The 21066-nt window shown below is 37.9% G+C and overlaps 2 protein-coding genes across 2 annotated transcripts in view; one reads left to right on the top strand and one right to left on the bottom strand.

Moving 5' to 3' along the window:
* LOC124284771 (RING finger and SPRY domain-containing protein 1-like) overlaps window positions 1-21066 on the top strand; it is a 64863-nt gene that overhangs the window by 25628 nt on the left and 18169 nt on the right. The window lies entirely within an intron of this gene.
* Window positions 6952-16404, bottom strand: LOC124284783. Its single transcript, XM_046720898.1, has 2 exons — window positions 15443-16404; window positions 6952-8677 (listed from the first exon to the last, which is right to left on the bottom strand). Exons 1-2 carry the CDS (start codon window positions 15459-15461, stop codon window positions 7005-7007), a joined length of 1692 nt encoding a protein of 563 aa, XP_046576854.1. The 5' UTR covers window positions 15462-16404; the 3' UTR covers window positions 6952-7004.

The following is a 21066-nucleotide window of genomic DNA, read 5'->3' as shown; positions in this document are numbered from 1 at the left end:
TCAGTAAAGTATCCATTCTAGTATCTTTTTGTGTTCCATCCAGGAGTTCCATCCAGGATTCGAACCCTAATTGGCAATTAAAACTCACACTGTGTGGATTTATTCGAGATGGAACTCAACACAAAAATGTATACTAAATCTGTACTTTATTAAGAAAGTGTAATCCCACATATAACCTATGTCACAATAAGATACACAAAATTTTACAGTTTACCAATCTGATAACTGTTCAGGCTGGCATGACATTTACAGCTGGTGTGAAAGCCAACTGCAACCAAATATAGTATGCTGGATTAAAACAACTGTTGCGAGACTAAGGCTAATAAGACAGTTAAAAGGCTTGAAAAGCCTGGAAATTTAGTCTTTGAATATGTGTGTTCTATATCTGTATAGACCTTGTGTTCCTGTAAGATGAGTATGTGCAAGGTAAATTACTGTGGGTAGTGGAAAAGGGGAACGGCCAAAACCCCCTTAGGCCAAAAGCCCCTCGACCAAAAGCCCCTCAGGACAAACGTCCCTCGCTAAATTGAGTACCCCTGTCAAAAGCACCTTGATTCATGTATTTAAGTTCAGTTCAGTTCATTCAGTGGTACATAGCACAGGTATGCACTGCACATATGCAGTGATACATAATGTAATATTGATATTGATATGAGGCAATATCATTGAAGTTTTGAAAGGTTTTCATATTGCCATTGTGTTATTAACATGTTTCAAATACAACCAAACCCAGGCTCTCCGAAGGAGGAAATGGGTATATTACAAGGGAGCTAGTGTCCTATTTTGATGATATATATCTTTCTTATTCTCTAGAAATATTTGCTAATTACATATTACTTAATATTTATAATCCATAATTTATAGGGTCTTTATATTTTCAAGCAATAAAATGTATAATACATTTCTTGTCTTTAATCTTATTTTCCCATTAATATGTAAAGTGAGGGGCTTTGGTCATTTTTCGAGGGGCTTTTGTCCTGAGGGGCTTTTGGTTGAGGGGCTTTTGTACTAAGGGGCTTTTGTCCTGAGGGGCTTTTGACCTAGACCCGTGGAAAATACCCGGGCTCAGACAAAACCCAGTCATGTGTTGCAGTCTATATTGGCAATGAAGCGTTCCCATCATTGATTGGTAATATTTAAAATAAAATTAACATGTACAGTTTGGGTAAATTATGGATGTTGTCAACTAACAAAATGGTTTTCAGTTACCATAGGCAGCAATCATTTAAAAATTTCAGCACTTTACAAATTCAGCAGTAAGAAATATGTGTCTGCCGAATGACCATACAACCTGACGCCTTGTAGAAACGTGTAGGGTTATGAATGTCACAGTTTGCTTAAAACAAACATGTTTGTTATTCAACAATCATGTGTGAGAATCTGTAGACTTGCTCCATGATGTTTCATCAATGACTGGGTTTACTCCAAGGATGCCTCTAATGAGGCCACAATCACAACCAACTGTCACATTTACCTCATTAGGCTGATCCTGTAGTTGATAACAGTGCAATTCTTCCCGAGCATGTTTAATGCTGCCTGATCTCAAACTATTGGCTTATTGTAACCCTTCAAAACAAACCTCTATTGACATCCATAGAACTTTTAGATAAAAAGCCAAGGCAAGTGATCATTTCACAATAACAGGGAGGACTCATCAGTGGGTGTGTGTCTGTCAGTGAATGTGTTATATTGTCCACCTTGACTCACAGCGGCACTGATCCCACCCCTGTAAATTACAGCCTGTATTGGCCCTAGCCCCCACTGGGTGGGAGACAGTGATCCAGCACCCTTAGCCAGGAACAAACACTGTTACATCAGCACCCCCTGGGGCTAGGTTACACAATACAAGATTAATGACAAACAGCCTTCCTGGGCTGACCATGGGACCAGGCACTTTGTTAGTGGGTGGATCACAGATGTGACAATGTTGTATTCAACATGGTGTTTTCCTTTATACTGTTTCCCACAGGACTGTCTTCAGGTGCTATGTTGTGCCTTGTATATATGTGAAACTACTGGTGATTTCAGCAGTTATTTTATTAGAGACAAATGTCATAAGTACATATTCAATATTTTAGCAAATATTAATAAGACTTTCATTACAATCATTACTTAAATAAAACATTTCTAGGATAATTTGGATGACATTTCGTCAGTGTCCCAGAAAACGATCAGTCCCCAATTTTAAGAAACAAAATTAATTAGAGTTTTGACATAAGTTAAAGTTTTTATGCAAATTTGAGAAAAGGCAGGAAAATGCATTTTCCAGAATAAACTGAAATCGATATTAAACTCAAACATAGTAGACAATTTAAGTTTAGTAAATAGGTTGCTTGAGTTTCACTGTTTGATTTTAGAAATGCAGTTGAGTTTCAAATTGTCAAATCTCAACCTTAATTCAGTATTAATTCTGATTTTTTTTTGCTGATGATATAAAAAATCCCATCATGTTGAATTGTTTAGAAGCAGTTCAAAACTAATTGGACTTTAGTGATGTACTGTGTGTTGCTTGGATTCTCAGTTCTTGTACTAGATTGTCAATGGTTAAACAACTACCCACTGCCTGAAGGTGACACTGTGCTCTTCTCATTGTTGGTCACTGTGCTGGACAGTCATCTCATTATCATCAATAACGCTGAAGGGGTCGTTGTCGGCACAGGTACTACAGATATGTACCCCAGGTACGTTTATGTATACAGACTTGTACCCTAAACAAAGTCAAACTACAGAAACGTACCCGTTACCCTAAACGACGGACGAGTCCATATTCCGCGACCCAATACCGAAACCGTATGTAGTTATTCCCGTTCAGCTGATTGCGAGTGGTGTACGTTGTGCACCGTGAAATATTCGTTATACCGTGTATGCTCTTATATAACCCAATCAAAAGCATCTAATACAACAGTATGACAGTTCCGATCAAGAAAACTCCACAATGCTGAATGGAATCATCCTAGGGTACATTTCTGTATTCTGATTATGGCCCGGGTACATTTCTGTATACAGAAACGTACCTGGGGTACACATCTGTAGTACCCATGCCGACAACGACCCTTTCAGCATCAATAACCACCAGGTTGGCCCATCTGGCATTATGAGACCATGCAAACATTTCAAGTACAGATATATGCATTCAGTATGACCCAAGCCCTATACAGCTTCATAAAACTCCAGGATCCCAGGACCAAGTTGCATTTTATATGATGTTGTTGCTGGGGAGAGTTGCTTTAGATAACAAATATTCCGCAAGTTACATCATCCTCTTGCTTGAGGACAGAACTCATTCTGGGTCATGGCCATTAAACTCCAGGCCATCTTATTGAGACCTTGTGTGATTTTAGGAATGGGTTGGTGCATTAAGTCAGTTGCATCATTTTATTTTGTTTGAAAACATTAGAACAATAAATTCCCAGAATTTCCTGTTGGTATAATCAGGCTTGAATGTGCAAGATGTGTGTTGTTTTGAAAGATAAGAGATGGATTGTGTCATGCTTAGATTTAGCTCGGTCATGTAATGTCATGATTGTCATGGTTTGATCATTGTCATCAGCAATTGATCCTCTATACATTTGGATCTTTCTTAAATTAACAAATACAAGAAATACAAGTGATCTTTATTCCATGTAACATTATACACATGCAGCAAATAAATAATGTATTTGAGTTTCCTTGTGGAAAAGTCTATCCAAGTATCACAGTCAAAGTAACATACACCAGCAGAATAATAGGGCACCACTTGTCATGATTTTCCATGTGAAATTGTCATTTTTTTAGAATAATTCTAATTTTATGACAAAACATTTATTTTGTCACTAAGTGACATAATCATTTTAAATTCAAAAGCCCAAATTGAAGATTTGTGACATGCTCTTAATTAGCAATACAGTAAACAATGTTTAAAACAAACTCAAAGGGACCACTTATTTTAGTTTGTTAAAACCATGGTTGGCTATATGCATTTCGACTAAAACACACAGCAACTGGCCGAGACAAAAAGAACCCAAACGGTTCTTAATATCTGTCGGTTCTTCATAAGCATATTCGTTATGAACGACAGTTAAGTACAGTTATAACAAACTCATAAGCACCACAAATTTCAGGTAAACACAAACCATATTTTGTTTTACGCATTTCTGCTAAAATATACAGTTGTAGTTGTTTGTAGTTTCAACGTTTGACATTTCCATCTTTTCCCCTGCGTCTCTGTGTCGGTATTTGCCACCATCTTGAAGGACACACAGTGTTTGTGCCACATGCCCAACAGGTATTGGCAAAATTTCCAAAACATACATGGAGGTTTGAGACTCATGATAACAAAAAAAGGTGGTCATTTACTATTTCCCAGATGTATAGATGTCAGATATCACAGTTAAATAGCTCAGAATGTATACATATACAAGAATCTATCCAGCACTAGTAATCATCTGTATATTCAGAAATTGTTTGAGATATTGATATGATTAAAGCAGCTGAAGCTTCTGTTGTGTCCAGCAATATTAATAAAATATAGGCTCCAAAATATGTTCTCATAAGCAAGATAGGACTTAAGACTGAATATTTCTTGTGATAATAATAGAATTATACAATAAAGGTGAATATCTTTACTGTTAGTTATCATAATGAAGTGAAACCATTTGGTTTGTCAGATTCTCATATTATTGATTTGTTGGAATCTCTACTGCCTTTTTCAAACATGTTTTACATGCCTTTGATTATAATGGAACAAAAATTGTTATTTTCAGCAAATATAAACCTCTTGAGATGAACAAAATATTCAGTGCCAAGATTTAAAAAAAATATCTGTTAACCTTAGCAGTCTTTTCATCTGTCATATAAATAAGTATCAATAAATACAAATGAAATTCATAAGAGTTAATTGTAATACCTTCACACTGCTAGACTCATTTTGACCCAAAGTAATCTGACAAAGAATATTTTTTTATTGCCTGTAGGTGAGATGAAAATCTCTTGTATGGACATTATTAAGCTAATAGAGGTTACAGAGTACACAGACATATTTCTTTCAGTGTCAACATTCAGACTAATGCTGCATGATTTGTTACAGTCAGACAGTAAGTGGACATGTATTCTCTGTATAGCCAGTGGGCAACTTCAAGACACACTCATTACCAGCAATGCTCTTGTTAACCAGGAATTATCTAGACATGCTAAGAGGCTGATATTTGGCCCCAAGCTGGCAGTAAATGTCAGTAAAGATTCCCAAATTTGAGTAAAAATTTGACAATTCCTGTAGTGTAGTAATAAGTAATGTAACGGCTTTGTAGAAGTGACTTGTAAATCGCTGATAAACTGCCCTAGTAAGCTATGCCATAAATAGGATATTTGCCGTGTGTCTGAGAATGGCATAGGTGTGTTCTGACATAAACCATCACAGGTTTGGGTTCTTTTGCACAGGCAAAGTGAAAAGCAGTATTGTCCATTGGCAACTTTATTCATTGCTTTGGGTCTTGATACAACAAGTTAATGGTGTTACTTGAAACAAAATCTTTCAAACTTATAATTTGTTACTATCAAATTCTAAATAGTCAGAGACTAAGCGTTAGTCTAGAGTACCACTGTACAAAGGTATCTTAACACTGTGGTAACTCACATACCTTAGCAGAAACTCGTAGCACTAAGGTTGTTTTTGTTTAATGGCACCCATGCATTTTGAAATCATCAAATTGAAAATATGACCTCTATTTTTTAGTGGTGGGTAACAGAATGTAACGACAAGTTGTGGAATATTTAGAGTTACATAGCGTTAAACGCAGTTGTTGAACACGAACATGATGGTTGCTTCAATACATAGCAGTAAGAGAGTATATTTTTACGCTGCTTTTAACAATATTTTAAAAATATCACAGTAGGAGACAGGGGAAATGTGCCTCACACATTGTACCTATGTGTTGAAACAAAACCCAAGTCTTCAGCAGGACATGTACACGCTTGAACCACTGGATAACCCCATTGCCCCAGCATGTAAAGCAACTGTTATGAAGACCCAGTGATTCATCTGTGGCTCTGATCCTAGTGGAAATCTGAAACAAATACATTAACATACCCTGGTGTAACCTCTGAGCTGTATCATCACTGGAATCCAATATCAGATGTCATTGGTACTTTCCTATACATATGTTGACACCTGGATTACAGGTATACACACATCGCACCAAGGCCACACCCACAGCAAACAGCTGATTAGTGGACACTCCTGGTCTTTTTTTGCTTTTCGCAAAAATTGTAAATCAGTTATTCACAAATATTCCATTTTGAATTTTTATCACAGGTTTACTAAATGAGTAATTTTCCATCACCAGTTTAAGCAGACACACACAAACTGGAACATAAAGCACTTTCTTGTAAACTCAACCACTGTACATTGTTTTGTCAAATCTACACAACCCTTTGCCACAAGGTAAACACAAACAGTGGTACTCTTCTCCCAAAAGATGATGTGAAGGTACACGTGTTAGCATTCATTCCCGTCTAAATCCTGCACAACTTTCATGAACAGGGACCTATTCCACAAATGACTGAAGCACTACGTTGGTAGTAAGTCTCTGTATGGAAGCTGTGATCATCAGGATCACTTTGTGGAATGAGGTCAAGGTTAGCGGTAGCTTCTTCTTTGCTTTGTTCTGTACTCTGACCAAGTTTCTTGACCTTGTTAATTGTCCTCTTGCTTCATGTCCTGTATATGGTATATCTTTATTGTAAGCATTGTGTTGTTCGCGGCTACTTGCCGTGGTATGTCAATATTGTAAACATAGCGTATCTCACGCTACCTCCGTGGTATATCAATATTGTAAACATAGCGTATCTCACGCTACCTCCATGGTATATCTGTATTGTAAACGTAGTGTATCTCATGCTACCTGCCGTGGTATATCAATATTGTAAACGTAGCGTATCTCACAATACCTGTCCTGGTATATCAATATTGTAAACGTAGCATCTCACGCTACATCCATGGTATATCTGTATTGTAAACATAGCATATCTCATGCTACCTGCTGTGGTATATCAGTATATGAGGCTTCAGATGCAGGTGGCACCCCAACATCCTCATCCCCATCCATCTTCTTCTTCAGCTCATCAACTTCATGCTGCTCATATTTGGTTCGGCTCTCAATCAGGCCCTCGACGACCTTTCTCATTTTGAACGTAGCTGTGTGCCTCATTGCTCGACTTGCACAGTTGAGAGGCACTGTGGGTTTCTTACTGTGACCAACTAGCACCCCAGTCAGTTGTTGTAGAACAAGATCTGCAGCAGTGTAAGTCCCTTGCAGTGTCTCATCAGCCATGTGACCACGGATATACTTCCATGCATCCTTTATGTTACGCTTCTCAGGAATCTCGGAACACTCTCTCTCTGCAGAATCTGGAGAGTCTTCCTTTTCTATCACCACTTCTTCTTTCTTTGGTGGTGGTGCTTGTGGTGGAGGTGGTGGTTTCTTCTTTTTCACAACAATTGGAATTGTGTTGTCGCCTGTTTCAATCAGCTCATCTTCAGATTCAGAGTCATAGAAGACTTTCTTCCTGATTGGAGGATCAGTTTCAAGCCGTCTTAGAAACGTGTTGATCTTGTTCTGGATCATCTTGGTCTCCTTCTGGAGCTTCTCCTGTGTGAGTTGCTGTGGAGCTCCCTGAGACCGCCTCACACCAAAGCTCTGGGAAGTGGATGTTAGTCCTGAATGTGGCCGAGACTTTACAGACATGGTGTCCCCGTTTTGGGATTTCCTGAACAGTATGGCCCGGAGGTCAATCTTTTCACTGGAATCAAAGTCATCATCGTTTTCTTCTTCTGATGAACTGTCATTGTAGAAAGTTGGCCTTCTGGTCATCCCACCGTAGTAGGTGTATGATCGGTACATGTGGTCACCAGGATGTACTGAATCCCCCGTTTCACTTGAAAGTATCAGTTTATGGGGACTTTCAAAGGCAAACTTTACATGCTGAGACGAACCTCTCTGTTTATCGTGGGAGGAGGAATTTTCTTCAAAAGTATGGTGTATAGTAGGGAACCGAGAATGATTATCACGAGATCTGTCCCGAGAACCGTAGCTACTTGATGTCAGAGGGGCAGATCGGGATGCTGGCCATTTATTTCGAGACCGTGCTTCGCGAACATGAGATGAGTCATGAGTCATGCTAGAACAGGTGCTCTTGGCCGTCACAGCTCTCTCAGAATCTGGTCTCATCTTCTGTTGTCTAAGAGTACTCCGAGCCCGTGCCACGGCTGGTGTAATGGCGATATCACTTACAGCTTTTGCTCTCACAGGGTATCTCAATTTGCGATCAAGGTAATGAGATTCAATATTAGCCCCCAGTCGTCTCTCTGTCTTCGTTAGCTGAGTATCATCGTAAGTAAAGTCTCGACAAGGTTCTATCCTCTTCCTCATTTCAATCTCATTCTTCCGTCTGTTGAGATCCAACAGCTTCACTTCATACCGTAACCGGCTTGTGTTCTCGTGTAGGTGACGCAGACGAACGTCCTTCTCCCGCTCAAGCTGAGACCTGGCCATGTTGAAGTGATTCTCACAAACGTTGTTCTTGACGCTGGTGAACTTCTCTGTAAGTGAGGACTTTTTGCCATAGTCCCCGATGGCCTCACTCTGCATCTCCTGGTAGGGATTGGACACCAGTTGTTCCGAGTCCATGATAAAATAGTTTCCTGAAACACAAACAGTGATAGTTAGTATGCTTATAGATCACTACAAACAGGGACAATGTTCCAGAATCTGGTTTTCATTTCTTATCAATGTCTAGATGTTGTGTTTAGTACCCTGTGAGTGAGTGAGTATGGTTTTAAGCCAGTTTAGCAATATTCCTGCAATGCCACTGCGTGGGAAACCAGAAATTCTCTTCACACATTGTTAACATTAACTTACGACTATCTTAGCGCTAAGAGAGCTTCGAAAATCTAGGCCCAGATTATTTTATTTACAGGTTCATCATAAATTTGAGTTCACAAAGTGTCTCTGAATGAATTTTGGATGGTTACCATGAATGCTTACATAAATCCCTGACACATTGAATCTCAGGTCATGGTTTGTTCAAGACTACCAAGTATGTTCAGTGGTTCTTATTGCTTCCTATCTCTCCCTATTGGTCACCTACCTTGTTGAGATGGTATGGACTGCTAATTATTTTTACAGGAACAGACAGAAAGTGTCTTTGAATGGATTTGGCATAAGCAACCATAAAAGCAAATGGGGATATTAAGTCCCTGGCTTATTAAATCTCAGGGTCATGTTTTATTCAAGAATACCAGGTTAGTTGTTATTGCTTTATATCTCTCCACAGTGGTCACCTACCCTCATGCTTTATCCCATCAGGAGGTAGAACCTCTTTGAAGTCATACTCATAGTCCATACTCCCTTTTGACTTGAGCATGTACCACACTCCTCCATATTAGGTTACATCCACTACATGTTGGTTAGTCAGGACGACTCATGGTCCCTACAGTCCTTCGCTGGCCACAATCTGTGACCGCTGGAGCTTACTGAGATCTTACACCAACACAAGATTAGTGTAAACAGATTGACAAGCACAGCTTAGCTGTAATGTTCTCTGCTGAAGGATTAAGTCAAGTGCTACAGGTGCTTTACGTCGCCATGTGCTGACATATGTCACATCAAAATGTCAGAATGGTGGTGTACTCCGAAATCGTCAAGTGTATGCGAGGATGAAATGTTTCAAACTGCAGTCAGTTTTACCGATATGTCACAATGGCTTGTTGGAATGTCCAGTGGTTGATAGTGCGACCAATAATCCATGATGTCATAGATCATTGACCTGCAGTCAGCCAGGTTATTACATATTGACCCTAACAGCTTAATTATTGGATGGAATTAGGCATGCAGCTAGTGTTGGAAACTGGTTGTAAATCTTTGATTGGATCATCCTAAGTGAGCAATCATCTATATGAATATGAGCTTTATTTTCCTGGGGTTTTTTTCAGTTGTTTTATGAAATTCAGGGTGACTGACGTGAATGGTACACACTACTATATTCTCTAGAACACACTATGTTACATGGATGGATGCTCGTGGTTTCAATCACTGGATTGTCTGGTCCAGACAGAATTATTTTCAGACCTCTATCATATTGCTGTAATATTGCTGTGTGTGAAACTTGTCATGATATGAACTTCTGTGTATGAACTTGTCATCCCGAGAGTTGTCATGGAGCCCGAGGGTACATACACAATCAAGTAAAAATAGAAAATATCATTTTCCAGCATATGGACAATCATATTTGTATCACTTTAATGATAGATCAAGACATTATTTTGAAAAGATGTTATGCAGGAAATGAAGCTTCGTAGCCTTGCAGTAATTGTCATAATCCTTATGTTGAAACGTACTGATTTGAAGGGCCGCAAGAGTCAAATATCCTAGGAAAGACCTCAGTGACAGAAGGACATCATTTCTGAACACTGGTTGAACTATTATTATCAAATTAAGCATGATCAAATACAGATTCATTACAGAATAGTGTTGAAGGAGTGAGTGTATGTGATAGAAGTCAGCCCAGTATCACAAGCTCCAGCCACTACTCTCAAACCCATATCTTGTAAAATTCTGTTCCGTGTAATAAGCTCAGCTAATAATACCCTGTATAATAACCCTGAAATCTACTGAAAACATTGCCAAGAGCTATTATTGTTCCATTAGACTAAAAACAATTGGCACAAACTAGAAACAGCTACTAATCTGTTAGTCCAAGACGATAGCCCAAGACAGGTGAAAATCTACTGTTATTTATCAACCACTAATCTGAATGAAGTTTCAACTAGGTAGATATGACCAATGGAGACTAGTCCTGCAGCAACATTGCAACTGTCCCAACTGTCAGTGCACTAAGAGACATTACAATCTTAACTATCCAGTAATCTGCTTGGCGTGTTTTCCATCATCGTCACTGTCTTGTGATAATCATTTCCTTTCAGTAGAAGTGCCAGTAAAGACTGATCCGTTAGACAACCTATAAACCACTCTGTTGGGGACAGGGTAAATAAGGCTGTGTCACTCTGGAGTCACAGAGATCCTCTCTGGTAGTATTGAGTGTTATACCACACGAGGAGGAGCCTGTGTGCTTTGTCTCATATACAACAGGCATATACCTGACCTCTCTGGTTAAAGATTGACTATAGAGATGGATGCAAAATATTTTAATTATTTAGATATTGGCCATCTAAAGTCATTGATAATGTTTTGTATTTATTACTCTTGATGCCTATTTTGTGGAATAGAGCTGCCCAGATTTGCTTTTATATAATCTACATACTGAGTAATGACATTTAAAGTAATCTAGATTAATTCAGTTTGCATAAAATGCTTGTATTCTGCAATCATGGTGCAGTAATTAATTCAACATTTGGTTTCTCTTTGTGTTTCTAAATTATTGAATGAATGTAGATACAAATTTCTTTGAATAGCACACCCATATTCTTTGAAGGAATAAAACAGCTGAATTACCATATAAAACTTTAAATATTTAACTCAGAATTATGTTCCAGGTACATAGAAAAATCCCGTTGCTGACATAATGTAAATATTGTTCTCATGGCTAACTAAGTCATTGACTCAGTGGTGTTGACAGTGAGCTATTTTGATGGCGGACACTTTCTCAGCACTCAGGTTTAAATGGTTTAGCAAACACTTTAAACCCCATCCAGCCCTCCATCTGTCACAGAGGATAATGACAGTCAATACAGTATACAAGAATAGAGATCCTCTCAAATCTCACATTGATTGTGGACTGGACCATGCTCCAGCCTCACCTCACACCAGCGGAGTAATGATCCTGCTTCTGAATAATACGGCCAGTGTCAACCAAGTGAATTGTTACAACAAACACTGGTCAGTGGGGCAAGAGTGACCCTCTTTGCTTGTCTGGACAGGCGGGAAGGATAGCCTGGAGGAGGCTGGAAAGCAGGGGTGGCATTGTTGTAGACTATTGTGTAGTCCCACCACACCTCGCTGGCTGGGAGCTACGCGCCTGGTAGTCCGTCATCGGTGGTCTTTGTGTGTCGCCTGAAAGCTGTGCGGGTCTTGCTTGCTGTACATTGCCTCCTGGCTTTGTTATTCCTTTACTCCTTGCATGGATGTTAGGCTTCAGTACAAAGATGACCTTTTCATATTAACCATGAGTTGTTTGGTGCAGAAGTGATGTTTCATAACTTGCCTTGTGCACGTCTGCTTTATTTGATGGAAGTACACTTTATGAGGTCATGTAACATTCAGTTCACAGCTTTTATTAGCCATTAAACTTTAAAGTATCATTAAACCACAAACTTGAAGCATACCAGAAAAGAAAGTTTCTTGAAATCTGAATTATTCTATACTGGATCAGCATTTCTTGTGTACGTCTGCTTCTTTTGAAGGCAGTTCACTTTATGAGGTCATGTAACACTGGCTTCACAGCTTTTATGTGCCATTATGATTTTAAGTGTCATTCTACCATGATTTTTAAGCCTACAAGAGAAGGAATTGTCATGGAAATGGAAATATTTTTATTTGGATCACTTTTTGTTGTCGAATTAACACACAAGTGTAGATTTCATTTGAAGGTAGTGCACTTTATGAAGCCATGTAACACTGGGTTCTCAGTTTTTATGAGCCATTATAAGTTTCATTTTCATTTCTACCCTGAATTTTTAATCCTAAAAGATTTAAGAGTTTGTGATGAATATTTAATTATTCTGTATTGGATTAGCTCTGTGAAAATCATTCTGTAGACAGATATTTTAAAGTAAGAATAGAAGTTCAAAGTTCCTTCCTATGAACCTGATGTTATACATGGAAGATCAAGCATGGGTGGGTTCATTTTCATGTTCTTGTTCAGTAATAATGCAATTTGTTTTCACACCCCATCAAATAAGTTATTATAGTGATGGTATGTGTTTAACTTTCAAATACCCAATTACTGGCACATCTCTGTACCCCATTCTGGATCCATGCATGAAAGATTTAGTGGGGTAATATTGGTTAAATATGATGCAGAATATTTGAACCCTCATAGAGCCCAGTAAATCTTTCTAACACTTTTCTAAACTTCTGACACTTTTAAGGTGACAGATTCTGTGAAATAGACTAATCTTAGTCTTATACATCTAGATTATTGTACATACTGTATATGCACTAATCCTTCCAAGAACACTGCTTCATTTATATTAGCTGACAGTAGTTCATTCTTGGGTCCTAAAAGGTCTCATTAATCATAACTAATAGTGTCAAATGAGTTGCCATCAATTCCTATGTTGATAACTGAATTATTGTACAAGTAAATCCTGTAGGTGTGTATACAGTTATGTGGCAATACTAACCAATCAAAAACTCTGATAAGGAAATCGCGGGATTAACACATCATTGGTGCATAGTTCCTTATATCAGCAAATCCAATATATTCAACAATACATATTAACAGTAATGCTTCAGTTCTACACATGGGAATTCTGGATAAAAGAAGACGCCCAGCAACCTGTGCTTGTTGTAAGAGGTGGCTAAATGGATCTTGTTGTCCTGCTAGGAGACCTACAAGTCATCATATCCCATTTGCATGGATCGATGCTCATGATGTCAGTCCTTGGAGTGAGTGAGGGAGTTTAGTTTTACGCCGCACTCAGCAATATACCAGCTATATGGCGTCGGTCTGTATATAACTGAGTCTGGACCAGACAATCATGATCAACAGCATGACCATTGATCTACACAATTGGGATATGATGACATGTGTCAACCAAGTCTGTGAGCTTGACCACTGTCCAGTCCAGTCCTTGGAATGTCTGTTCCACAGTCAGTTATTTACAGACCACCATCAATATTGCCGGTTTCATAGATAAACAAACAAAATGGTTGGTGAGATTGGGTAAATCATTAGTTGTTTCAAATTGATGCAGCATTAAACATTAATATTAACATAAACATGAGATTGGGTAAATCATTAGTTCTTTCAAATCGATGCAGCATAAAACATTAATATTAACATAAGCATGAGATTGGGTAAATCATTAGTTCTTTCAAATAGATGCAGCATAAAACATTAATATTAACATAAGCATGAGATTGGGTAAATCATTAGTTCTTTCAAATCGATGCAGCATAAAACATTAATATTAACATAAGCATGAGATTGGGTAAATAATTAGTTCTTTCAAATCGATGCAGCATAAAACATTAATATTAACATAAACATGAGATTGGGTAAATCATTAGTTCTTTCAAATCGATGCAGCATTAAACATTAATATTAACATAAACATGAGATTGGGTAAATCATTAGTTCTTTCAAATCGATGCAGCATAAAACATTAATATTAACATAAGCATGAGATTGGGTAAATCATTAGTTCTTTCAAATCGATGCAGCATAAAACATTAATATTAACATAAACATGAGATTGGGTAAATCATTAGTTCTTTCAAATCGATGCAGCATAAAACATTAATATTAACATAAACATGAGATTGGGTAAATCATTAGTTCTTTCAAATCGATGCAGCATTAAACATTAATATTAACATAAGCATGAAAATATTAGTTCTTTCAAATCATGCGCATAAAACATGAGATTGGGTAAATCATTAGTTCTTTCAAATCGATGCAGCATAAAACATTAATATTAACATAAACATGAGATTGGGTAAATCATTAGTTCTTTCAAATCGATGCAGCATAAAACATTAATATTAACATAAACATGAGATTGGGTAAATCATTAGTTGCAGCATAAAACATTAATATTAACAAAACATGATTGGGTAAATCATTAGTTCAAATCGATGCAATTAAACATTAATATTAACATAAACATGAGATTGGGTAAATCATTTCAAATCGATTCATTAATATTAACAAATGAGATTGGGTAAATGTTCTTTCAAATCGCATAAAACATTAATATTAACATAAACATGAGATTGGGTAAATCATTAGTTCTTTCAAATCGATGCAGCATAAAACATTAATATTAACATAAACATGAGATTGGGTAAATCATTAGTTCTTTCAAATCGATGCAGCATTAAACATTAATATTAACATAAACATGAGATTGGGTAAATCATTAGTTCTTTCAAATCGATGCAGCATTAAACATTAATATTAACATAAACATGAGATTGGGTAAATCATTAGTTCTTTCAAATCGATGCAGCATAAAACATTAATATTAACATAAACATGAGATTGGGTAAATCATTAGTTCTCTCAAATCAATGTTGCTTGAAACATAAATATTAACATAAACATTACCCCAGTTACATGGCGTCCATCATGTACGCTACCAGTGTTTAGGATGTTGTACATAATAATACAAGATATACTGCCCTGATGACGTATTGGCACCATGTAAAACTTTCCACACTTTCACGGACTAACAAGAAAGCTAGCTGTTTCCTATATTTAGATGCCAGTTATCTACCATACATACCAATTTGTTGCGTGATCATGTTGATAGTTCTATCAACTTCACCAGTAAACGTGGGATAAATTTCCAAAAAGGGTTTCAAATCAACCACCCATGTATTTGATCTTCACTGATGGTCATTTGTCACAGGAACCCACAAGCACCCGAGAAGTCGACAATCTTGATAATTAGCATTCAACACTTTGTTTTCTTGAAAAGTTCATCTTTGATAGCTGCACCAGTGTCAAATGTCTTTAGCCTTGTACACCTCAGCCATTACTGTCTAAACTGAACAGTAGGTGCGACTATCAGCCAAGCATAACTGCCAATCTCATCTCCTTCATGTCCAGTCAATATCTGTGTATCACATATCAAGATCCTTATTGAATAAATACGCATACACTTAGTCCCAATCCACACTGAAGATCTCCCGTAAGTTTGCCGATGGTATCAGATGAATCTCAGATTCCATATGAAATGTTGAGTTTTCTATCCCAGCTTCAACCAGGTATAAACTTCTGTCGTGCGACAGGTATGCAGAGTTGGGTAACAAGTGAAAGAGATCGCCAGACAGTTCATGTTTTCCAGTTTTGCTGTCACACTCAAACATTTAACAGTCATCAAACACAACAAAACTGTTTTACAGTGCTTTGTAGGTAGGAGTCGCCTTATCCAAATGCGTTTGTTAATAAGCTGGGATTAATGATTTCCTATACTTTGATTGTCAAGTTTGACAGAATTTGTCACATAATCCTCTCTTAACTGTACATACTTGAGTTGTTAGAAAAAGATTTGTCAGAGGGGGTGCAGATTCATGAGTGTCATACACGTTTTAATCTCCTCGACACTAGCCGACATGTTACTAGTTACAAGAAGTTTATATTTCTCCTGTTTAAACTTGTCGCATGATTTCCTCACCATGATCAGGTATTGGTATCTCGTGGTCACAGTTCATAAATAATCAACGATTACCACAACTCAGTACTGGCATTGTGGAAGGAGTGTTTGTTTCCTAGCCAGTTGAGCATCAACTGAGGTCGTATACTGGTGAATAGAACTGGGGGATTGTGTGTCAGTGGGGGTTTAATGTCCCTCCTCACTGTTTTGCCAGACTGCATGGACGTGGAATATCCGTGATAGGGCATTCACAATAGGTCTAAATGGCTGGGTGTCCCATTACACTCACAAAACATGTAAATAGGGAACATACTTAAGGCTGGTGATAGGTTGTGTTAGTTCGTATGGTCTATTATGATCATTTCTTGTCTGTTGATTGTGATGATCAATTGTTGATGTTATCGTCATCGTTGTTGTTCAGATTGAATTGACAATGATTATTGTGTTAATATTTTCAGTTGAAGTTGAAAGGGATATCATATTAATAATATTTGCAATGACTGAGTGTTTATATAGGATAAGAATATGGATGGCAACTTCTTCTTTATTGTATAACACAAAGTTTCTGGGCCACTTCTTGCCCCCTCTTCAGGTGATTAAAGACAGGTGTAGAAAACACCCACTAAACACAATGTCAGTCTTGATTGTATTATGGACGAGGGCCTTTTTACTGAATAAATACTGTCTGTCTGTCTGTAGAAAACATGTTATATATACCAGATTTACAGGAAGCCAGAGATGTACATGTATATACAATCAATCAATGAGGACAGATAAAGCAGTTATTAAAACAATAATTGGGATACGGTAAAGCCAGTTGACACAAACAATGTTTATAGTATAGGTTGTCTTGGGATCCATGAGGATTGCTGGTGTAGTACTGGTATATACAGGCCTACCCTTGAAGATCCGGGTTAGAATATTGATCTTCAGTAACCCATGCTTGTGGTAAGAGGTGACTAACGGGATCGGGTGGTCAGGTTCGCTGACTTGATTGACACATGTCATCGGTTCCCAATTACGCAGATTGATGCTCATGCTGTTGATCACTGGATTGTCTGGTCCAGACTCGATTATTTACTGCCGCTGTATAGCTGGAATATTTCTGAGTGTGGCGTAAAACTAAACTCACTCACTCACTATATACAGGCCATTAGTCCGTCTCACAGTCTCTGAACCACACTATTTTCCCTTCCGCCTAGCCCACCCTGCAATGCTAAAGCACTTAATGAACAAAGTCTAGATTTCCTCAGGTTCTGGATCTTCCATCTCACTGGGGCTCCTTTTCAATTTCAGGTATATTTGTTACTCTCAAAATTAGATATATTCAGTGACTAAATGTTAGTCTATGGGTTTTGACAAGGACCTCATGGCTTTCATGCTTAAGTTTGGAATATATGTGAATATTATGAGAAGTGTATTGGTGTGTACTGTCCCATGCTATAATATTTCTGAAATATTCTGATAATGTTGTAAATTTTTTCTCATCAATATAGTAAAACAGTAAACTATGGTTATAACAAATGAGTGAGTGAGTTAAGTTTTACGTCGCTTTTAGCAATATTCCAGCAATATCATGGAAGGGGACACCAGAGATAGGCTTCACACATTGTACCCATGTGGGGAATTGAACCCAGATCTTCGGCATTAAGAGCGAACACTTGAACCACTAGGCTACCCCACCACCCTCGGTTATAACGAAACTCGAGTGGACCACTATTAGTAGCATCTTATACCCATCTTTCATAATATGCATTTCGACTTTAATATACAACAGATCCTTATATCTTTTAGTTTGTTATGAAATTTATTTGCTTAAAGTGGACCATTTACTAGGGTAGACACCATTGGTCAAATCTGGCTAGTTTGTAGTTCATTAACTATTGGTTAATGTAAAATCTGTTGATTTAGTAAGAGTGAGTGAGTGATTATGGTTTTACGCTTCTTTTAGCTATATTCCAGCAATATCACGGTGGGGGACACCAGAAATGGGCTTCACATATTGTACCCATGTAGGGAATTGAACCCGGGTCTTCGGTGTGACCAGCCAATGCATTAACCACGAGACTTCCCCACCGCCCCTAATTTAGTAAGAAAACAGCTGGTTCCTCTGGATTTTCACTAGTCCCAGACTGATGCTCAATAGTGGCTGTGTCTAACAATTTTATCAGTCTGGACCAGACAACCCAATGATTGATATTGGGAGCTACAAACCATGCAGTCTAGGTACAGGGGTATGCTAGGGCTGCAACCAATTTCACAATGAGGCAAATAAATAAATAAATATCAATACCATAACAAGTCACTAGTTCATGTTTTATTATTTATATTCAGTCAAATGATTAAAAAATTCATTATTTGACATGTTTGACATGACTATGTAGACACTGTTCATTTGTCACAACCATAACCAGTGACCACATTGAAATATTAAGGAGTGTTGACTATTATCCTGCCTGGCTGCAATATATGCCATATCTCACTTCCAGAAATAGTGGGAGTCAGTGAGTGAGTAGTATGGTTTTGCGCCACTTTTAGCAATGTTCCAGCAATGTCACAGCAGGGGACACCAGAAATGGGCTTAATACTTTGTACCCATGTTTTGAATCGAACCTGGGTCTGACAAGCGGACACTTTGACCACTAGGCTACCCCACCGCCCCCTTTCTTAAAAAACATATTCAAGTAAAAAGACATCTTTTTTTAAAAATTCATGAATATTTGATTCTAGTGGTAGTGAAAAACGAATTGAATTCATAAAGAGATACGTTTTGATTCAGCGAATACATGAGTAAATCATAACGGCCTGCTATAAACAAAGTCACAGAGTCTTACGACTCTGTCCATGTACTCTCCTTACAGCCAGCCTAGGTTGCTTGTGGGGGACCAATTCTAACCTGTAACCCCAAGGGGATGCTCTTCTTGATATTGTGGAGTGATGTGAAAACCAGACTCACTCACTTTAACAATAATACAATGTTGGTCAGAAGGATTCTGGGGTGTGTGATGAGTGGTCAGTTTTATTGCAGGGTTAATGCATGTTGGTCAACAGTGACAGAGTATAGAGCCTTACTCATTATTATAACGAATGAACGAACGAATGAACGAACGATGATTGTGAGAGAGCGACGTCATATCTTTATTCTTAGAAGATTGGTTGTATTGAGTTGACTTAAGATGTGATTGACTGTAACAATAAACAAAACTAACTTAGATTCCCATACAGCAATAATGTCAAATGGTTACAACAGTACATAACTTAGTCATAACGTATTACGGACTGCATAGTTTTCATTTATTTACTTACAATAACTTATATGATTACCAAATCATTGCAAACATATCAATTCATGATGTTGTCTTACCGTTTTATATGCTCTCTCATGAAGACGAACATACTAACTTGCCTGACGACCATGCATGTCGCCATGAGACCTTCGAAACATGTGACAAAGCACCTGTAATTATCTGCCCTTTAATCACCTGTAATTATCTGCCCTTTAGTTTTAAATGCTCTGCGCCCAAATGAGATCACTTGAAATAATAAATCAACCAGATCCTTACACTCATGATTGGGAGTATAGTATTTAGCTGGACATGGATACATGTCTTTGAGAATGACATAGTAACAGGTACATACCTTGTTGTGTGATGTTTACAGACATAGTGGTAGGTTAGTCCATGGTGTTTCCTAGAGGTTTCTGTTATTTCCAAGTGTTTCCAAGTTTTTCCAAGAGTTTCCTAGTATTTACAAGTGTTTTCAAGAGTTTCCTTGTGTCTTCAGTTTCTAACTCACACAGTACTCCCCATTCATTGTATAACAATATCAAATCTCATCATTCATTTGTTCTCTCTGAAGATACGTGGCATTACAGGCAAACAGCTTCAATCGGAAGGACCAAAAAAAAATTACTTGTTTCCGGTAACCTAACCCATCCATCATTTTAAATTAAGGTCCTGTTTTGGGATTACATCTGTAACTAACCATCGATGGAAGTTTTTGAAATATTTGAAAGTAGATGCTGAAAATGGCCTGCCTGCCTACTCATAATTTAGGAATGCATGATAGCCGAGACACAAGTGTTTCTGTGGGGAGACCCAGCTTTGTTTACTGCTTATGATGAAAGTAGGCAGGACTGAGTGACCATTGGTAGTTTGATTGTTGTGCGATTAATGTCAGTCATGTCAAGAGTATGTTGTATCAGCTGGGTTTGTCTAGTACACACTTATTTCAAGGGTTCGAGGGTTTTATTGCATACAGTGTTGAATGTCCAATAGTCCACGCACATACGGTGTAACTTGATCAATTACATGTCTCATGCCACTGTGCAGTGAGACGTGATCCATCACAAGAACACCTCTCGTCAGCTGTGGCTCAAACAAAACGTGTGTAATTAACAGCAGAGTGAGAATGTCAGGAATCAGATCAACGGTGTCCGTGTGCCTTTGACAATATTGATGTATGTCAATAAATATGTTTGTTTTGTGAAAATAACCTGCAAGCAAAGAAAAATACATGGATGCAGCCTAAATTATGTTCGTGATTGTGATGAACATGGTTTCTGTTATACGTTTGATTCCGATGAGTGAGTGAGTGAGTTTAGTTTTACGTTGCTTTTAGCAATATTCCAGCAATATCACGGCAGGGGACACCAGAAATGTGCTTCACACATTGTACGCATGTGGGTATTCTAACCTGGGTCTAAACCCCTAGGCTATCCCCGTCCACACCTGATTCCGTTGAACACTACA

Source organism: Haliotis rubra, unplaced genomic scaffold, assembly GCF_003918875.1.
Source record: "Haliotis rubra isolate DU_JTF1 unplaced genomic scaffold, ASM391887v1 Scf11, whole genome shotgun sequence".
NCBI lineage: Eukaryota > Metazoa > Mollusca > Gastropoda > Lepetellida > Haliotidae > Haliotis > Haliotis rubra.
The sequence above is the reverse complement of the archived record's forward strand: the minus strand, read 5'-3'. Positions and strand labels throughout refer to the sequence as shown.